At 34.1% G+C, this 22,408-nt stretch overlaps 1 protein-coding gene across 1 annotated transcript in view; it reads left to right on the top strand.

Moving 5' to 3' along the window:
• The window catches only part of EIF3E (eukaryotic translation initiation factor 3 subunit E), a 43,750-nt gene extending 28,354 nt beyond the window's left edge, over positions 1-15,396 (top strand). Inside the window, exons 8-13 of the mRNA XM_063079606.1 lie at positions 335-461; positions 1,266-1,367; positions 2,894-3,003; positions 13,303-13,405; positions 14,012-14,146; positions 15,201-15,396. Coding sequence (XP_062935676.1) covers positions 335-461; positions 1,266-1,367; positions 2,894-3,003; positions 13,303-13,405; positions 14,012-14,146; positions 15,201-15,239 — 616 coding nt within the window. The 3' untranslated portion in view covers positions 15,240-15,396. The remainder of the gene's footprint in view (positions 1-334; positions 462-1,265; positions 1,368-2,893; positions 3,004-13,302; positions 13,406-14,011; positions 14,147-15,200) is intronic.
• Positions 15,397-22,408: the final 7,012 nt, after the last annotated feature.

Raw genomic sequence — 22,408 nt, 5'->3', positions numbered from 1 at the left:
CTGACAATATGTATAAGGGACTTCTAAAACCCTATTACTTAACAATGATAATAGGATTCTTAGCCTCTTAAATGAGTCTTCCATCTAACTCCAAATTGGGGAATACCAATTGGCATTCTCATCATTTAGATTTCTGAGGTTGGATTCTGTTTCTTTATTTTCTTGGAGGAGACGCCCTTATAATATTCATTCTGAAATGTTTACACTCTTAGGCTAGTGAAACAATACAATATAGTGAGGTGATCAAGTGTTTTCCTTAACACACACTGCATTATAGATCTGGAAAACTAGGTAAGTTATTAAATATTAAATAAATTTTATATTTTTACCTTAGGTATCTTAATGCAATTCAGACAATGTGTCCACATATTCTCCGCTATTTGACTACAGCAGTCATAACAAACAAAGATGTTCGAAAACGCCGGCAGGTGCTAAAAGATCTAGTCAAAGTTATCCAACAGGTAAAAACAAATCTTTATTGAAGTAACTAAACTTAAGGTCTAACCTCTTTTTCTAAAGTAGGAGTCTTAGTTCTTAAGGTAAAAATGTTTTTAAAAATAGGAGGGAAGTATACATAGGTTTAGAAGAGAGAACAGCCTCAAATGGGCATTTACTGTTGTTAAGTTCAAAATATACTTATGTGATATGAGTGATTATTGCTTTCTTCTAGATGGATACTTAATGTACATTATATATTTGTATTGTTCTTAATGCAAAGAGTGAAGATCTGGAGCCTGGAGCTGCTTGTTGAGAGGTCATTACCTGAATAATTTCAGAGGAGGTGACCTTTACATAGAACACAGTATAAATAGTCCCCAAGTCGGGCAAAAGCTGCAGCCTTGCTGGTTGATTTTTAGTGAGTTTCTCAGCAAAAACCGTGGATTAGAAAAGGAACTTAAATATTTATTTGATCTAAGAATGAATTAAATACAGAGAAGTAAATGCTATTCAGTAGAGTATGAATATCCTATTTGGGGAAGTTCATCACTGCTTATTGACTAAAGGAGACTTTGGTAGTAGCAGAATTTGAAAGCTTTTGCAGTGGTTCTAGGATGAGAATTTGGAGAACTTGGTTTGGAAAACATATGCCAAAGGTGTGATCTGGAATCAAGATTGGAGCAATTGCATTGAGCAATTGCATATTAGGTAATTTGCAAGAAGTTAATGGTGAGGAAGGAGAAAACATGAAGATTGGGATATTGTAGAGGCCATCTGCTAAAAAGTGTTGAACCAGATCTAACTTGACCTTTGATTTAATTTTACAGGAGTCTTACACATATAAAGACCCAATTACAGAATTTGTTGAATGCTTATATGTTAACTTTGACTTTGATGGGGCTCAGAAAAAACTGAGGGAATGTGAATCAGTAAGTATGAATTTTTATTTGTAAACTAATAACATTCTTACATTTTTGAGTATTGTAGTTAATCTTTAATTGTCTTAACTAATGAATTAATTAGAAATATGTTTATTAATCTTAAAATGGCAGATTGGGAATGTGCTGGGGTGAAGACCTTTTTAATATTGTCATGTGTAAGTATTCCTTCGGTTAAAACAGTTTGTTAAAACATTGGGGGTATTTTAAATTTACAGATATACCCATAATTTCATGTTTTATCCTGAATTCGTAAATATGTAAAATATTTTATATGTACAGGCAAGGTCACTTTGAATTGCACATCACAACTGTGATTCTTATATTATTTCATAGATGGGCTGTTTATTATAATTTTTCACGTGATTGTATTTAACATTTGCTATAAACCAGGCAATTCATTGTAGTTATCAGTTTTATAACTATAAAGTATCTTCAGAGCAACTGTAAAAGAGTTAGATTATGGTTGTTTTGAGTTAGTTAGTTTGAAGGTTTTGAGAAACTAAACTAAGAACTGCTAAATGTAGCTGTATTAAACAGATTCACAAGTTGCTAATCATCAGTTTTATCTTTTTGAACCCAGAGTTTGCACAAAATAGGCAAAGTTTGTTGACAGAATAAAATCTTATTTCTCTTAAGAAAGAAAATCATTACGCAAACACATATTCAGAGGTGATTTTCAAATATTAGACAAAACAGAAAAATTAGAATCTAGTGAGATAATTTGTATCCTTGTAGTCATATGTGGCATTATTAAAGTAAATATTGGTGTATTTTTATTACACTAAGTATTTAGGCCTTGCTGTGATTTCAAGAGTAAGAGGGCACATGGTTGCTATTTTTGAAATTAAAATATTCTCTTAATTATACCATAGATAAGGAATAGGACTCGCCCCTTGCATTCTTTTCTTTTGTATTTTTCCACGTCTACTTAGTGTCACAGAAATATTCATATCTTTAGTCTATTCATAACTATTTGTTTTAAATAGTTATTATCCTAAGGTGCTTATGTAGGATAATGGACAGGGCAAAACTACTTTGTCAGAAGGATGCTTTCCTTTTTTTTTTTTTTCTTTTTTCTTGTGACCAGTAAGGGATCATAACCCTTGACTTGGTGTCACCCGCACCACGCTCGGCCAGTGAGCGCACCGGCCATCCCTATATAGGATCCGAACCTGTGGTTTCGGCACTCCCAGCACCGCTGTGCTCCCAGCACCACACTCTCCCGAGTGAGCCACGGGGTCGGCCCAGAAGGATGCTTTCTGACTTAAGGTCAGAACAAGGAGACATTGCCGTCTTTATGTCTTTTTCTTGCAACAGTTCTTTCACTGTTTGTGTAAATTATTAGAGGCTTGAACATGGTGTACTAGAAAGTGCTGTGGTGTAGGACTCATGGTACTAGATAGAAAAATTGAAGTGAATGGAACGTTAACTAAAGTAGACAAGGTATTTGAGTCGTTTCTGAAAATTGCTTGTCAATGCCATTAATTTTTTTCTTCTATGTTTTATACCCATAGGTGCTTGTGAATGACTTCTTCTTGGTGGCTTGTCTTGAGGATTTCATTGAAAATGCTCGTCTCTTTATATTTGAGACTTTTTGTCGCATCCACCAGTGTATCAGCATTAAGTAAGAACAATCTTGATTTGATTTGTGTTTTCTACTTCTAAATTCCTGGAAATTTGCCCTTGTAAAATAACAATTACTATGAGTAGGATTCCAGTTAATTGGAGATTGTAGGGTAATGCATTTAGAGGAAGAAGGGAACAATTTGATAGTAATTTATAAAAAACTTAACTTTTATTTGAATTCTGAGATGCAACAGGCAGAAATATCTTTAGCTTCCATGTGTGTGGTGCAGCATAATTTTTTAAAATGACAAGTTGAAGGCAGTATATGATTGTCAGTTACCTTTGTAAAGAGTAAATAAATACTATTATACCATTATGTAGGGAGAAAAGTGAAGTAACCATTTTAAAATGGTTTTCAACAGGATTTCAAATAAGGAGATAGCCCTTAGTAAATTGAAAATTTTCTTGAAAGACCATTGCATTTGGTTATCATTTCTATTAATTGGGTTTGTTTACTTACGTATTTGAATTCTTGTATAGTAAACATCCTGAAATGTTGAAACATGGAAAAATTATGGTGAATTTTAGTTGAAATTTTTTCTGTTGTATGAGAAAATTATTGGGAAAAAAACTATTAGAAACTAATTTTGCATATTAGAGTTTGAAAAATAACTAGTGCCTTTTGGCACAGGTGAAGTCAAACATAAATGTTTGAAAACTTACTACTTTAATGTTTGCCTCTGAAGAATTGTGTGTAGACAAATTCTTTTTTTTTTTTTTTTTTCTGTAATGCCATTTGTTTTTCCTTAGGGATCCATACTTGCTTGCCTAATTTTATTGGATTGTCATTGAAGTGATTGTCCAGGACAGAGTTATAGAAGTGTAGTGTGATCATGGGACTTTTCCTATGGGAATGGAATCTTTGACTTCAGTTTTATTAGTACTTTACTGTAGCTTGCGGACATAATTTTAAAAATCTGATTCTCTTAAAGAATACATGCAAATTCCTAATATGTGGTTGGTTGTGAAGTAAAGAGGTAGGTACGTCATATGTAAGTCTCCAGTGGACAATAGATAACTGAATTCTTGCATTGTTCTTTGTTTTTAAGATTGACAAGTATAATTAGCGCTTGTGAAAGAGGGATGTTAGTATTTTGTTTTCTCTTGTGGAATTTTCCCCATTTCTCATTAGAATATGGTCACTTGGGTATTTTTTGGTCCAAAACTTATTTATACTTGTTGTGAGTCTTTTGAAAGAGGATTCTTTTATTTATTTATTTATTTATTTATTGCATCTTTAGTACCTATTGTATTAACTTTGTAACACTTAGCATGCTTTGTTTGTACAGTACAATATCAATATCTGTTAAATGAATACATTTCCTGTCTTTTGTGTTAGTGAACTTGCACGTTTGTCTGTGATAATGCTTTTTTTTTCTTTTTTTTTTAACCTTGGTGTTTGCTTCTGAGGTACCATGAATAACGTTTGTTCTAATTCTAGCTCTTTTCCCTTTATTAATTCTAGGACCTTATATGCATTATTTTGTTTCTTGGAATTCAGTTTACTGTCTGCATCAGTAAAGTAGATTAAGTATTTGTCCTGCCTACTCAAGAAGGATGTGCAGCTCAAAGAAGATAATAGAGTGGGAATGCTTCTATAAACTTACATGACATTGTAATTAGCTAAGAATTTTTCAAACTTACCTCAGTGTAGATTTTTATTTTTTCTTTGATCTCTGTAGTTTTTGGCTACGCAAAGTCTCCAAAGCATTTTTAGATTAAAGTTCTAGTGGCTTTCCAAAGTCCAGAAATCTTTTTTCTTTCAGTAATGGTATTCCTTTCACTTAGGTTGTTCAAACATTTTTTGGCTACCTACCCATGGAATGTTTTACTAATTTAGATGATTAGTAGATACCTAGATTAATGTTTTTCGTTCTAATATTATAGTAAAATTTTCAAGCTGGAAGTCGTGTGTGCACTCATGTAAACAGGAGAACTTATTTTCAAATGTAGTATTTTATACATATGAATATATGTATTTATGTATGTGTATAAGCAGATCAAAACAGAGCCCCTTCACCCTGTCTGACTTGTAGCTCTATTCAGCTTTTCTCCTGAAAACTAACATACCTCTTTGGAACGCTAAGACTTCTGCAAACACAGTTTTACAAAACACTGACTCAGTACAACTTCATTGTTTTTTCACTAGGAAACTTAAGGCTCAGGGACATTAAGCTGCTTAGGTCTTTAATGACAGAGCCTGAGCTCGTAGTAGATTTCTGACATCCGTTGTGCTGTACTTCTCTATAAATTCATTTTCATTATGAAAAAATTATATTTTCTGAAATATCAGGTTTAGACTGATTTGTCATGTAGTGTATCAGTTGAGCTAGAAGATGTAAGTCAGTATTTGACTCTGTGTCTTAGAATCTCTGTAGAATTTTGTTTCACAAATACAGATTCCCTGTAGCAACCCAAAACTTTTTTGAATCAGATTCACTACGTATGTTCTGCTGTGATGTGTGTAGCAGAACTGCTACACTATATCATGAGGGTGGTTATTCCAGAGCACAGCCAGAATCAAAAACCACTGAATTAGGTCACCATTACTCTTTTTTTTTTTTTTTTGGCATCTGGCTGGTATGGGGATCCAAACCCTTGACCTTGGTGTTATTAGCCTTAACGCTGTACCGAGTGAGCTAACCAGCTAGCCCCCAGGTTGCCAACTTTTTAGGCATGTGATTCCAGCCTTCTAACATAATGGAATGAAAAATCAGTCATTTAATATCTTTAGTATACAAAAAACAAACAACCCCCCCCCAAAAAAAAACAAACAGAAAAAAAATAATATCTTTAGTATATAATGAATTAAGAAGGTAGGCTTCTTCATGTTTTTAAAGCTGTTTTAGTGGGTTAGAAATATGTTGGCTGAAAACAATGTTAAGTGTTTATGTTGGGCTTTTATGAATACAACAAACATCTTAATTCAGACTCCCAAGGATAGGAATCTGTGATAAAGACCAACAGAGCTAACATTTACCTTTAACCAATACATAGAAAAAAAGTAATTGTTCTCCAGTCCAGAGGTTTTAAACCTAGCTGTATATCAAAATTATCTGGAGAAGTTAAATAACAACTTAAAAAGAATAGATTTCCTGGCCTCACTCCTGACCTTCTGAATCAAAATCTCTAGGATCAAGTCTTCAGAATCTGGGTTTAAAGCTTCCAGGTGATTCTTTCACAAGTCAGCCTTGGGGAATCATTGCTTTCAATTAGTCATTTATAGTCCTGACTGAACATTAGAATCAAGTGGAAAGCTTTATAAAGAAATAAAAATAATTGATGACTGAGCCTCCTCTCCCACCCCCCACCCCGAAAAAAAACATTCTCTGGGGGAGACCCCAGCGTCTGCATTTTAAAAAAGTGATTCTGATGCAAAATCTTGTTTGTATTTTTAATTTAAACTTTTTATTTTGAGAGGATTATAGTTGAGTTGTAAAAAACAGTAATGAGGTCCCCTATATCCTTTACTCTGTTTCTCCTATTGATAACCTCTTGCAAAACCATAGTAAAATATTGCAACCAGGATATTGACACTGATACATTCAATATACCGAACATTTCCTTCAGCATGAGGATCCCTCAAGTTGTTTATAGCTCTACCCACTTCCCTCCCACCCCCTCCTTAGTCCTTGGCAACCGCTCATCTCTTCTCCACTTCCATAGTTTTGTCACTGCAAGAATGTGCAAAAATTTGTTTCTAACTTGTAGTATACATTCTAAAGAGGACAAATATGAGGGGTCTTTAAAAAGTTTATGGAAGGAGTCACATTATCTTTTAATTCCATTTTTCCATGAACTTTTTGAAATACCCTTGTATACTGTATCATCACTATGATGTAATTAATTAGTAATTAATTAATGGCAACATAACTAGAGTACAGCTGTTCAAAGAAGAAAACATTACAAATGTTAATGAGTGCCTCTTCTGGTCAGACACTAGGTAGAAAGTAGGGAGCACACCGTCAAAGAGTTTAAAATCCAGCGGAAGAAGAAGATATTAAATAAGTGCACAAGTAAATATAAAATTACAAATTATGATAATTTGAAGAACAATACAGAGTGATTAGAGGGAATGACATGGACATATTTTATAATAGGAAAATAGAGAAGTAATCTACATAGAAGCTTCCCTGAACCCTGATAACTCTCTAAATGAAATATTAAGCCCAATACTAGACTTTTTCCCACTGAATAATAACTATAACAAATTATTCCTTTCACTAGTTTGTGCTGGCCTCTCTCTGCCTCTAATTAGTCTAAAGTTATCTGATATTCTGTCTTTTTTTGGAGGGGATTGGAAAGGATGTCTCTGGCCTTTTTTCCTTCTCCCCACAGACACATTTCAAATGCTGAATAGAATTCTATTATAAAACCTATGATTGTTATTACAACTCTTTCTATTTGAGATTTGGAACATTCTCTGTTAATAGATTTCTTGACTAAATGGATGTAAGCACATGTGATAGTCATATCTATAAAAATGCATATTAAGAATTTTTTGTCAGTTTATATACAGAATAACAGATTTGTAAGGTAAGTTACATATCTGTTTACAATAGAATATGTAACGTTTGTCAAGAAAGATTACTATGGTGGGTTTAATTTAATATTGCTGAATAGTTTATCAGGTATGGTGTGTATCTGAAATTTATAAGCTTTTCTAAAATAATTTTTGGATGAATTTTCAATTGTAGATAAAAACAGTAGGGAAGTAATATTTTGAATGAGTATGATAAACTTGTTGGAGCATACATGAATATAATTTCCCTACGGGGGGTTAGTTTTGGCTCTTCACAAAAGAAGTTTTTGCCAACTACTCTTGCATATCCTTAAGTTATGAAGTCATTCTATTTTGCTTATTTTGTTAAGTAACATTTTAGTTTTTAATATTTTTCTTAAAGTTCTTATTACCACATAACAATTTATATTTAGAATTATTGATAGTAGAGAGAAATAGCAATTTGTTTCTAGATGGGGATAAATAATCTCAAAGGCCATTATCTTTGCATTTCTGTGTTAATTATAAAGTAATATATGCTTAGTTTTGACTACTGAACTGTTGGAAAATTCAGTGGGAATTCTCAGTTGTCACACACAGCATTTAGCATTTTTCAGTTTTCTCCAGTTTTCTTTCTCCTGTTTTCTCCCAGTCTTACAATTAAACACAGTTTACACTTAACATTTTAATTAGTTGTCATAGCATATTCTTTAAAAGATGGGAGTACTTTTTTTGGATATGCAGAATAGTTGGCCACAGTCTTCAGTGAAAACCAGGCCCTGGTTTCACATATCTTAATGCTTAAATCAGCAGTATTTGAAAGAAATTCTGCTTACCAAATAAAATTTGGAAATACAGGTTATTTAAAGAGGTCATTAATAAGACATGTGAGATGCTGGACCCCAAATTCCTATTTTCCCAAATCTTTATTTCTTGAAATGGGGGTGGGGAGAGGATGGTGGCTGTGAGAGGGTTCAGAGAAGGGAGACCATTAAAAGATTGGGCACTGAAAACCTGATAGAAAATCATCCTAGAGTTGATGAAACCCTGTTTGGTTCCGTAGATTTAGATATATATCTTACTTTCTTAAGTGAGACCACTGGTATTAATTACTGCTCAAAAAAAAAAAAAAAAAAGTAACTGATTTTTTGCTGGAAGCATGAACATGTTTAATTAAAGAAATTGAACTGAGAATGAAATACTTGTTTTTGCTATGTCTTTCAAAGTAGCACTTAAGGATTCCATGCATATCTTATTTAACAAATTAGATATAACGCTTTTGTGTCAGTTGAGCAGGAGAGCTAGTCAACTTAAAAATGTGTATAAGATATTTACAGAAAATGTTTTAATGTCTACTTTAAGCTGCCTGCAGACAAGATTGAGAATTTTAATGTATTCTAAATAATCTAGAAATTATTTTTGTGTAAAATTAGATATTTTTCTCAAATTCTGCATTTGATGCATTTTGTCTATTATTGATATACTGAATTATTTTCAATAACATGAGGTAAGCATGTTCTAGGATAGTTTAAGCCAGTTTTTGTTTTTTAAGCTTTGACAAGATATTACATTTTTACTTTTAAATCTTTACTATTTTTGCATAAAATTACTAGAATGGAAAGAATTGTAGGCTTTGAGGATATCTTTCTAGTACTAATTTAATTTCTTTTACTGTGTGTATTTTCATTTTACTTAAAAGAAACTGGACTATCGCCACATTCTTTAATTCACTCTCAGAGTGATTGGTAGCTTAGATAACCTGAGATGCCTTTAATAACTTACCGATACTTCTTGGACCTTAGTTTAAGTTTTTCTTTGACTTGATTTACTAAGTAAAGGATCAACAAGCACAGTGCAAACAATAAATCCCCAAAGTAGGATTATAGCTCAGAGCATGCAGACATTTATGGGTCTTGATGCATGTTGCCAAATTGCCCCAGCCATGTTGGAATATGAGACGTAGAAGAATACAGATGTAAAAAAAGAGGAGAGATAGAGAATTCTAGTTAGAGTTATTACATAGGATGGCATTTTCTTTCTTTTATCTTAAAATCTGAGATTAAATATTATTTCCTTAGGTGAGCTCTTCCGAAATCCCCAGACTAGAACTGGTATACCCTTTTGCACCTCACATATCTCTTTCCATTTTTTCTTCATTACACTTACCGTAGTTTATATATTTGGGGAATTAGGTAATTGTCCCCTTCTTTTATCCCCCTGACTTAAACTGTATAAAGGCTGGGAACAGGTGATATTTTGTCACCAGCATCTAACATAGTTTATATTTTGTTGAATGAGTGATGAGGAAAGAAGAGAAAAAACTGAATTATTTGGCTGGCATATGGTATTTATGAGGGAGAATGATAGGTGGTTGGAAAATTAGATTGTAGCTAAATTGAAGAGAGCCATGAATGAATAGAAGTTTGAATTTTATTCTTTTGGTATAAGGGCTTTGTTAAAGTTTTGAAAGAAACGTGGGAATAAACTGTTTAGTTGGGTTTTAGGACTAACGTGGCAACTATGTGAAATAGATAAAGGAGAGACTCAAGAAGTAAATTAGCTATGATATTAGGAAATAGTAATGGAACCTGAACTAGGTAGGGTAGTAACTAGAGGAATCAATGAGACAGTAAATATTGTTAATTGCCTCCTGTGTGCTGGGCATTATGCTAATTGCTGGATATATATCAGTGAACAAGGAAGATATGATGCATGATCTTTGGTTACATAGAGTTGTCTCTCGGTATCTAAGGGGGATTTGTTTAAGGAGTCCTCACAGATACCAAAATCCTCAGATGTGAATTTATATATTAATTTTTAGCTCCCACCAATAAGTGAGAACATGTGGTATTTCTCTTTCTGTGCCTGACTTGTTTCACTTAATATAATTCTCTCGAGGTCCATCCATGTTGTTGCAAATGGCAGTATTTCATTCGTTCACACACACACACACACACACACACACACACACACACACACACACACACACACACACACACACACACACACACACACACACACACACAACGGGGGGGGGAAGAAGATATAACAACCACAATTACTTGAAGTTGATACGACAAGCAAACAGAAAGGACATTGTTGGGGGGGAGGGAGAAGGGAGGGAGGTTTTGGTGATGGGGAGCAATAATCAGCCACAATGTATATCGAGAAAATAAAATTTAAAAAAAAAAAAAATCCTCAGATGTGAAGTCTGTGATACAGAATGACATAGTATTTACATATAACCTGCACACATTCTCCCATATACTTTAAATCATCTCTAGGTTACTTGTAATACCCAGTACAATGTAAATGCTGTATGAAGAGTTGTTATAATGAATTGGTTTTTTATTTGTATTATTTTTTTATTGTTGTATTATTGTTTTCTTTTGGAGTTTTTTCCATTTGCAGTTAGTTGAACCCTTGAATGTAGAACTCACCAATATAGAGGGCTGACTGTATATAGTCTGCCACGAAAGCAGATATTTAACAAAACAACTACGGCTGTTATGAATGCTATGAAAAAAAATAGGAGGCTATGAAAGCACCAAACAGATACATCATAGTTGGGAGAGATGTCTTCGAAGGCTTTTGAGAGTGCTGTTTTCAGCTGAGACCTATGTAACAGATAGCTAAGAGAAGAAAAGTGTAAGTGGGCCTTCTAAGCAGAAAGCGTAGCATGTGCAAAGGCCCCGAAGTTGTTAAGACCATGGCATGTTTGATGAACAGAGAGATTTAGTGTAGTTGGTGGAGAGGAGAGTCTTTCAAGATGAAAGTAGATTGGTAAAGAACATCTAGAAATAATTAATAGGACTTTTCAATTGGATATAGTCAACAAAGAAGGAAAGGAATCAGATAACCAAGGTTTCAAGATTGGATGTTTTGTTGTCATTTTAGTTACTTGAACAGCCTTCATAAACAGGTTTTGTGCTGTAATTTTTAAAATTTTTTGTAATACCAACTACACATAGTTAATTGCTATATGAAAATGTTTCTGCCTTTTAAAAGTAGAATATAGAGATCTTGAAGATTGGAATTTTAGTTAATTGCTATATGAAAATGTTTCTGCCTTTTAAAAGTAGAATATAGAGATCTTGAAGATTGGAATTTTAGTATATATTATACAAATTGTTTCATTTGTGCTGATCAGAGTAAAATGGTGAATATGTTTTAGGAAATCTGTTCTTTACCTATAGATTAGCAGCTTTGGATAAAAGTGTCAGACATTTGCTTACTTCATTCAGTAGTGCCGATGAGAATGAAATTTATAGGTCTCTAAAATAGTGAAACACCAGTGGGAAACACAAGCCATAGGACACACCAGTTGCAAGAATTATTCCTTTTAAAAAAAAAGGTCACCTTGTTTAACTAAAATAGCACACTTTCCTATTTTTAGTGGCTTTAAAAAGTGGGTTTAGTTAGACAACAGTGATAAAGAGAATAAAATCTGTCATGTGAAGTAACAGTCATGGATTAATTGTTCTTTATGTTTGTTGTGAATGTGTAATTTCAGCAAAATTGGTTATAAAAACAAGAAACAAAATTTTGACACATAAATCCAGGGAATTTTATGGTTTGCTTGGCTGTTTTCCATACTCATTGTGTTGTTTTTAACTCCAAGCCTTTCTCAAGGAAAAATTTTGAATAGTTATCTCTTCATAGATTTAGTTTTGGACTGTTTTATTTATAGCCTAACTTAATTTTTACATTTTGAACAAAATTTTATTAATTCCTTGTCAGTCAACTTATAAAGTAGAGATAGCGCAGAATGTGTATTATTTCCATAAAGGTATTTTTATTAACTAGATTGATTACATTTGGCTTGAGAGCTCCAGAACTGCATAATTAATTGTATATTTGCTAATGGCTTGAATATTTACATTTTAAAGTTGAGAATGCTGTCAGATCATGAATTTTAGTTTAAATTCCAAGGGATGATTTTGTTAATGATGTTCTTTTAATCAAACCAGTGATTACATTAAAAGGCCAGGAAGTGTGTAATATCTTCAGTGAAGACAAAGGACAGTTAATGTTTGTGTATAAACAGTCATATACACATGCATGAGTAATATATGCTCTTAAATATTATGCATGCATACATAGACACTCTTCCATTAGCTGACTGATTGACCTACTAGCTACCAAGGTTGGTGCATATTTTAGTCCTGATAAGTTAAGCACTGTAGTGGCTCTCTTCAACCTGATCATAAATTGGAAAAATATGAAATGCAGATTGGTTGATGTCAAAAAGTGTTTTGAGTATGGGTCAGTCTCTCTCTCTCTTTTTTCCTCTGAAATTCATTGGCCATATCGGTTATATAGTGTACAACTCCAGGGAATGCCCCCAGAGTTTACAGCACAAATATATACAGCAGCCCTAGTTTTAGTTATGTTTTTTATTAGATTGTACTTATTATTGATGCTCCTTATGATAGGTTTACTTTATATAATTATGTATCATAAAGTCTTTTTCTCCCTTAGATCATTATTTGTTGAGCATCTGCAAAGTGTAAGGTACTGTTCTGGAAGCCACAAAGATTTACTTAAATGCAGAATATGATACCCTTCCCTCAAGGAGCTTCCTTTGTGGTTGGTGAAATGGGATAGGTCATGTACAATACAAAATAATGGGCAGAAACATGAATAATGCAGATAGTAAGGATCATGGTATGGAAGAATGGGTTACCCATACATACCCAGAAGTCTCTGTGCAGAGTATGGGTCAGACACTATGTACATAAGTCTAAGTTTTTAGGCCCAGTTAATTAACATTGATGTTTTTGCTTTTTTCACTAGCATGTTAGCAGATAAACTGAACATGACTCCAGAAGAAGCTGAAAGGTGGATTGTGAATTTGATTAGAAACGCAAGGCTTGATGCCAAGATTGATTCTAAATTAGTGAGTATTATGTTAGTTATACTACATACTAGATATTAGTTACTGATTATTTTATACTTTTGGGAATTTTTAATAATATTTTATTATATTTTATTAAGAATTTATTTTGTTCCATTTTGTTTTAATGAGGGCAATAGCAACCTCCTGGTTTTTTTTTTGGATAAATACAGTAGTCCCTTCATATCCGCAGTTTAGCTTTCCACAGTTTCAGTTACCTGCAGTCAACCTTGGTCCAAAAATATTACACTATTTCTAGAGACAGTGAGTGAGCAAGAGAGAACACATTTATATAACTTTTATTACAGTATATTGTTATCATTGTTCTATTTTATTATTAATTACTGTTATTAATCTCTTACTGTGGCCAATTTGTAAATTAAACTTTATCATAGGTATGAATGTATAGGTATATAGTATATATAGAGTTTGGTACTACCCAGATTCAGGCATTCACTGGGATTCTGGGGGGACTGCTTAATTGTCATTCTTTATGCATTGTATAAAAATATGTGCAATAGTCTTATAATGTTGTTATGTCAGGCTCATGACTTAAATGGGAAACTGTCATTAACATTACAAGATCAGTTTTCCTCTGTTTTATTTTAGGGTCATGTGGTTATGGGTAACAATGCAGTCTCCCCCTATCAGCAAGTGATTGAAAAGACCAAAAGCCTTTCTTTTAGAAGCCAGATGTTGGCCATGAATATTGAGAAGAAACTTAATCAGAATAGTAGGTCAGAGGTAAGAACCACATGTTTTCTGTTGTGTCTGGGATTGGGATTTAGCAACAGTGTAACATAATTGTTACATAAATTTAGTTGGAGAACATGTCAGTTATTAGTTGTATCTTATTTTGTGTTTCTACTTAAGAGTATGAACATTTTAAGAAATTACTAAACTGAAAATAATTTTTTTCTTAGATGTATTTATATGCATTAGTCAAGGAAACTGAAAAAAATTGTGTTCCTAGTTTATTATAACTATTTTTCCTTTTACTCTTCCTGTGTGACTTCATTAACTCATTTTCTCACAGTGTTTTCAACACATCATTTTGATACTGGCAGATGATAACTTATATGTGTAGCCCTCTTTCAAGTGCTTGAAATGTGTGTTCTTTCTAAATCTAAAGAAATAGTTCTGTAAAAATGTTGATCTTATATCAGCGCTGATCTTATACAAATTTCATTTTATCTTCTATCTTATGTCCGTATTTAATTGTCAAAAAATAATCCCCCACTTTGGTAGAGATCCTACATGTTAGATGTTGAAAGAACTTGAATGGCCTTGTAATTTTGGAATCCCAGACCATCTTTAATGCTCTTTAATTAGGTGTAACTAGAGGGTAGAATGTCATGAGGAAGCAGTTTGGGGACTTTTAAGGACCCCATTTGATTGAAGTTTTAGGAATAGACCTTTAGTTTTTTAAGATAAGAATTCATAATTCTAATGAATTAGAATTGGAATTGCATTTTCCAACCAAGTCTAGAGTAGCTGAGCCTGGAAAACAACTTTTATGTGATGGATTTTTCCTGTGCTTCAGGATCAATTTGTATTGATTGTTATTCCAATGCTAGTGAAACTGTCATTGTTATACTTTATTATTGGCCAAAAACTGGATCAGATGATATTTTGATGTGTTTGTGTTGGTAAGTGGGACATGTGATATTTAATAGATCTTAAAGAACAGTTTGGCAGTATAGTGCTAAGATAAATGCTGAATCACTTTTTTTGTCATGTTAGCTTTTTCAGATAGTATCTTCTTATGACCTTGTTGATTTCTCTCTGCATGTTTTAGGCTCCTAACTGGGCAACTCAGGACTCTGGCTTCTACTGACGAACTGTAAAGAAAAGATGAAAAAACTGTAAAAGAAAGATTAAATAAAACTATTATATAAAGGGTGGTGCACATTTTAGAAACAGTTAACATATTGAGTATAAATTTTGGAGAATTCGAATAAAATTGGCTGTGGTTCATTTTATCTTCCTGCGAATTTCCTTGTGTGCAAGTGTGTGTTTTTTTAATTTTTAATTTTGTAATAAGTATATATTCACAGGAAGTTACAAAAATAGTACAGAGAGCTTCCATGTGATTTTTTTCTTATGTTACTATAGTATAATATCAAAACCAATATATTGACATTGGTATTAGCTATGTAAATAGCTCCATGTCATTTTATTACATATAGATTTATGTAACCATCACTGCAGTCAAGATACAGAACTATCATCATCATCACAAAGATTTCCCTCATGCTACCCTTTTGTAATCACACCTATCCCCACCACCTCTAACCCCTGACAGTCATTAATCTGTTCTTTATCACTGTAATTTTGTCATTATGATAATGTTATATAAGTGGGATTATACAGTATGTGACATTTTAAGATTAGCTTTTTTAATTCATCAAAATGCCCTTGAGATCCATTTAAGTTGTCATATATATCAATAGTTTATTCCTTTTTATTGTTGAGTAGGATTTCATGGTATTGATGTATCACATCATTTGACCATATACCTATTGAAGGATATTTTGGTTGTTTCCAGTTTGGGACTATTAGAAATAGAGCTGTACAGCCGACCCGTGGCTCACTTGGGAGAGTGTGGTGCTGACAACACCAAGTCAAGGGTTAAGATCCCCTTACTGGTCATCTTTAGAAAAAAAAAAAGAAATAGAGCTATTCTTCCTTAATTTCTTAAAGTGGCTCATTAATAACTGTACAGCTACAGAGACTAAATAGGAATGTAAGTTGAATTTTTTTAAATGTCTTACTGAATGTTGCACACACACTGTTCACTGGATAATCAAAGTATTTAAGAAGTATAAAGTGTTGGGTCTCCTTTACACTGAAATGATTGATTTTTCACTTTGGTTGTTGAACTAAAACCCAGTTAGATAACAAGTTTCTGTTTCTGCTTTCAAGGAGTGGTACAAACATAAAAGATATATGCATATTGTTCTTTTATTTGATATCTGATCAGGTCACCCTCAACAGTTAAGGAATATAGAGATCTCCCAATACTAAACTTAGAGCAGGGATACACAAACTTTTTTTTTAAAAAGGCCATATATTGAATATTTTAGGCTTTGCAGTCCATATGTTCTCTGTTGTAACTATTCAGCTCTGTCATGTAGCACAAAAACAGGCCAAGGGCCAGATTTGACCCACATGCTGTTTTCTGACCCCTGCCTTTAGAGTATTGGTACTGCTAAAATGTAGTCAAACGTGTGCTGAAACTAGGGTAGAGATTACTGGTTAAGATAAGCCAAGTGCTAATGTTTTATTCTCTGTAACCAGTGTTGTGAAAGTGCCAAGTACTACATAAGGCAGGAAGATATATTATATATATATAGAGAGATATGGTATAAAATGGTCAAGGTTCTTAGGGAAAGTACCAAAAAATGACATTAGTAATAAGACAGAAACAGACCCTTATTATGTGTAGGAGCTAATTCTGTGAATCAGAAGTCTCGATCTATAACAAATAAAACCATAGTTTCACAAAACTATATAAAATTACGTATATTACTTAGGCTACTTAGGAATGAAAAGAATGTTAAGCTTCCATTTTTCTCTCTTCACCAGTGACCCAAGAACCAAAAGTTCTTACTTGGAGACATATTCACTGTTTAAGTTAGACTATAGCCCAACCAAGCCACATTAATAGCAATCAAAGATTACGTAGCCCAGCAGTTAAAAACAGTTTCTAAATGTGCCCTACTGGACCAATAAAAACCCCAGGGAGGAAAGATAGGAAGGATTAAACACTTTGTGTATGTCAGGCATTTTCATATCCTGTATTTCTCTAAACAACCATAAAGAGGAAGGAAGGAAACTAACATATGAATTCCTCAGTGCTGGCAATACTGAAATTTAGGTGGTATTACTTATATATTATTGATGAGAAAGCTTACTCAGATGGTTGCCCAAGGTCCTATCTAGTAAATGTTAAAGCAAGGAATAGAAAACAAGACTTTTAAGTTATATCATACTGCTCCTCCTTACTTCATTGTTGCTTTATAATCCTTTCTGATTAAGTTTACAAAGGGTTAAGGAACAAATGTTTAGTAGGTTGTAAATTAGGCTGATGATCCACAATACTATTCAGGTCTCAGCAAATAAGAGCAAAGGGTATTTTAATTTTTTTCTACTAGCATAAACAGTGGATACTAGTGGCCCCACAAAAAACCTGTTGGAGCATAAACTGAAGAATGTCTCTGATTTTTTTCCATTTATACTCCTTCAAGATTATCCATTATATGAATTATTAATGTTCACTTTTTCTATCACTTTTTGCTTTTCACATTTTGCTGCCCTTTGAAGTTGAAAAGTGATGCCACTATGGATTACTAGTATCAATCGGGGGAAAAAAAATCTGTATAACCAATGACCATTTTTACACATCACTAACATTTGTTCATTGTTAAAATGCATTTTTGGGGCCGACCCCGTGGCTCACTTGGGAGAACGTGGCGTTGGGAGCACAGTGGCGCTCCCACCACGGGTTCGATCCTATGTAGGGATGGCTGGTGCACTCTCACTGGCTGAGTGCGGTGTGGACGACACCAAGCCAAGGGTTGCGATCCCCTTACTGGTCACAAAAAAAGACAAAAAAAAAAAATGCATTTTTGAAGTTTGCATAAAAATTACTTTGTTCTGGATTTAATGCTAAATTTTGATAATAGGTAAACTGTTCCATTAAGGTGTTCAGTGAAAAGTAAATACTTATTAATTTTCTTTTTTGTGCTTTTAATTCTTTTTGCCCTTCAATAAATAGTGAGACCTTCCTATGTGTCAGCAGCTTTTACAGGCACAACAAAGTGTTCATGAAGCTTACATTAAGTAGTTACTGTGTCTTTTAAAAAAATATTTTATGCATTCACAAGCATATGTTAATGCTTTTTAAAACATGAACTGCAAGAGTATATATATACACACACACATGCACACACACACGTGTATGTACGTAAATGTCCAATTTAAAGAAAAAATATACATTTACCCAGTACCTCCTACCTGCTACTCAAGAAATAGAATGGTCCTGATAACTTTGGTGAGCCTGTGGGCCCCTCACTAACTGAGTTTTCCTCTTTGCCACTGAGAAGTAACCAGTACTGTGAATTTTGTGTTAATAATTCCTTTGTTTTTATTTATGGCTTTATCCTATGTTTATGTGTGCGTGTGCGTATCTCTAACAAAGGGATGTTTAGTTTTGCATGTTTTCAACTTGTGTTCAGTTGAAATCATTCTTGGTTTGCTTTTCTCAACACTGAGATTCATCTCCGTTGATTTATCCATGTTGATATATTCAGCAGTAGTTCATTCTTTTTCTCTGCTTTATAGTATTCAATTAGCTGAACATATCAAAAGATTTTAATTCAAGTGTTGATGAACACAGGTTGTTTCTGGCTTGTTCCTTACCCAGAATTTTTGAAACTACCTTGAAAATTTTGTGTCTGTTAACTGGAAAGGTAAATATATTTCTGTTTTTTATGATTACTGATATATATGGGTTAATTTCTACTATCTTATGAGCTTTTAATTTGTTCCATTTTGTCTTTTTTTTTTTTTTTTTTTTTGGCCTATTTCTTTCTTTCTTATGGATTGATCCTTCCCTCAGTTCCATTTTTCTTATATTAGTTGAGTGGCTAAATGTTCTATTTCTATTCTTGTAATGATTACCCTAGAAATTTTAACATGTTTTTAACTTAAAATTTTAAAATTAATATCTCTGCCCAACCCTAACAATGAGGAAAAATTTTATTGTAATAGTCTTTCTGCCAGCTTGTTATTTTGGTCCATATTCTGTTCTTTTTATTGTAACCTCAAAGATTAGACATTATTTTATACAACAATTTTTTTTTTAACTGATTTCTTTTGTAATTAGACTTTTTTCTCAGGTTACTTTTAGGATCTCCTTTCCATTAGTGTTCTGCAGTTTCAGTATAATGTGTCTAAGTGTGAATTTTCTTTTATTTATACTGGTTGGGATACATTGGGCCTCCTGATTTGGAAGATGGTTTTTGTTTGTTTTCCAGAGTTCTCACTCCAGAAAAATCTGCCTTCCTTTCATATTGTAAATTGATGTGTGCTGCATTGCAATTGGGTGATTTCTTCAGATCTTCAATTCACCAATGATATCTTCACCTGTGTCTGACATGCTGTTAAACATCCATTGAATTTCTCGTTTTAATGATTTTTTTTGTCTTTCTTAGTCTCTTATTTTTTCTTCATAATTTTAATGCCCACTTGTGTTCTTCAAACATTTTATATTTGGGGTTTTTTTTGGTTGTTTGTTTTTACTTTTTTAAAATTATTTTTTTGGCAGCTGGCCCATATGGGGATCTGAACCAATGACCATGGTGTTACAAGGTGGCACTCTAACCAACTGAGCTAACCGTCCAGTCTATATTTTGTGTTTTGAATCTTCTCTGCCACCATTCTTGCCCAAGCTAGCACCCGTCACTTAAATGGGTATAATAGCTTCTGAACTAGTCTGCCTGTAACTATTCTTGACCCTCTATTCTTGCTGCTCTACCTTCTCCATATTCTTTCCAACTCAAATCTGATTGCTTCTTGCAATATGGCAGAACAGACGGTCCCCAGCATCACTATCTCCCCCCAATTTACAACAATTTACAACCAATTTACAACAAAAAGCAATGGCAGCCTCGGCCATTGATCCCCCAATACCTGCAACCAGCCCAGTGATGACCACCGAGCTGCTGCAGGAAATACCCTGGGGTCCTGAGCTGGGGCAGTGGGGAGCCAAGGGCTTTGGCCACACCTCCCAACATCTGCAACCAGCCCAGCTATGACCACCAATCCATCACTGGAAGCCCCCTGACCTCTCAAGCCAGGGCAGTTGGGGGCTAAGGGCCTTAGCCACACCCCCCTGATATCTGCATTCAAGCCACTACTGGAAGCCCCCTGGTCTCCCCTGCACGTATGAGGGTGGTGCCATGAGGCTCAATCACACTCCCCTTTTTCCTCCTCCCTTCCCCTCTCCCTCTCCCACCCAACTGCTCTGCAACATCTTAGAATGTAAAAGCGGATGGAGTCAGGGACCAGCCCCTCTTCCCACAACTAGGCATGCTGCTGCTGCCACAGAGCCTGCCTGGAGTCCTGAGGCTTGGAGTCGGGACTGACCCCTCCTCCCACAATCAGGCAAGGAGCAGTCCAAAAACACCACTTCCTTGCGGGTGGCCCACCACAGGCACCACAATAGCCACAGCTGCTACAAAAGTGACTGGATGCCACAACTGACCGCCAGCCACTGGAGTGCATTGACGCAAGGAGAGTTACCAGCAGAGACCAAAGAAAAGAAGAGAATGTCTCTCTACAAAGCTCATTCCAGAGTGACAGAAGAGGCAACTGTTCTATGATAATAGTGGGGGACCTGAACACACCTCTCTCAGCACTGGACGGATCATCTAGGCAACAAATCAACAGAGTAACTTAGTCTTTCAGAAGGAGAAGAAATCTAGGGTTTATCAGAGGTGGGAGAGAAGAGGGAAAGGGGGATGGGGAGAGACTGGATAAGGGGCATAAAGAATAAGTACAATTTGTAATATATATGCTACTAATATTGATTTGATCAACATATGTCAACATTGAACCCCCCAAATATGTATAACCAATTATGATTCAATTTAAACAAACAAAAAACAAATCTGATTGCTTTTCTCCTCTAATTAAAATCCTTTGGTGGCTTCCCATTGTTATAAGCCTAAAGAATGAATTCTTAATATGGCCTTAATTATCTGGCATCTGCTTGCTGTATCAACATCAATTTATGCCAGCCTGGAGCCCTTCTGGCCTCCGTCTTCCAAAACAGTGGCTTCTAGCTGTTATGACTGCTATAGAGTAAGAAAAACATTTTACATCAGGACTCAATACTTACAAAAATAAATATACATACTCAAGTATTCTATTCTATTCCATTCCATTCATGTGTCCGATAGAATAATTTTATAACCCAATAATTGATGTCAATCCATCTTTGAAAAGAACCACTCTAAAGAGCAACAATTCATTCTATGCTTTGGTGTTTGCAATGCCCCTTTCCTGGGAATTAATTTTCTCTCCTCCCAACCCCCACTCCACATGCACACACATCCTTCTAGCTTGTGTTTTATTTATCCTCCAGGACTCAGCTGAAATATCAAGGAAAACTTGACATTCTCTTAAGGAAAATTTCCCTTACCCCAGGTAGGCTAGATTCTTCTCTTATAGTCTCAGTCTCATTTATATTATTTACCTCACTTGTAAATACATTAAGTTTTATAATAGTTGGTTAATGCCTGTTCTAGATTGTCATTTTCATTTGTTTATGGGTGCTGTGTTCACTACTAAATCCCTAATGTCTGGTTCATATTAGTCCCTAAATAAATTATTGTTCGAATGAATGAATGAATCTTGTTCAGAATGATATAATGAAAAAAAAAAATGTGGACTTGAAGGTAAAAGGTTAAAAAAATAAATTTATCTGTCAGAAAACCTTAATTTTCTTTCTGTTATTGTCAGGTGATGTTGATCAAAATCATGTGTTTCTTATTTTCTGCTTTGTGTGCCTGGGTATTTGTGATTAGGCACCAAAAACTAATTAATTCATTCATTCATCAAAGAAAGAAACTATCACACCCTTCATGAGTTCACAGCTTAAGTCTGGGATAGATGGGCAAACATCAGACATTATGGTAAGTACTATTGCATATGAAAACACTCAGACTTATGAAGTGCTGCTGTAAGATACTTCTTTTTTTATGACTAAGGTTAGTTGAAGACTTGTTAAAATCATAAAGATATTGCAATTTATGAAAAGTTTCAAAACTTATCTTTCTCTTGACTGGCTCTATCTCGGTAATGGTGGAAGTAAAAATGGAAAGAGGAAGATACACTAATGATCTCAGATGTTTCCCAGTAGTCAGGAAAACAACTGGACAGCATAGAAAAGTATTGGACTTAAAAATTCACAATACTCTGAAATCTTATTGTTTGCCA

The sequence above is a fragment of the Cynocephalus volans genome, chromosome 15, assembly GCF_027409185.1.
Source record: "Cynocephalus volans isolate mCynVol1 chromosome 15, mCynVol1.pri, whole genome shotgun sequence".
Classification (NCBI taxonomy): Eukaryota; Metazoa; Chordata; class Mammalia; order Dermoptera; family Cynocephalidae; genus Cynocephalus; species Cynocephalus volans.
This window is presented reverse-complemented; position numbering and strand designations above follow the sequence as displayed.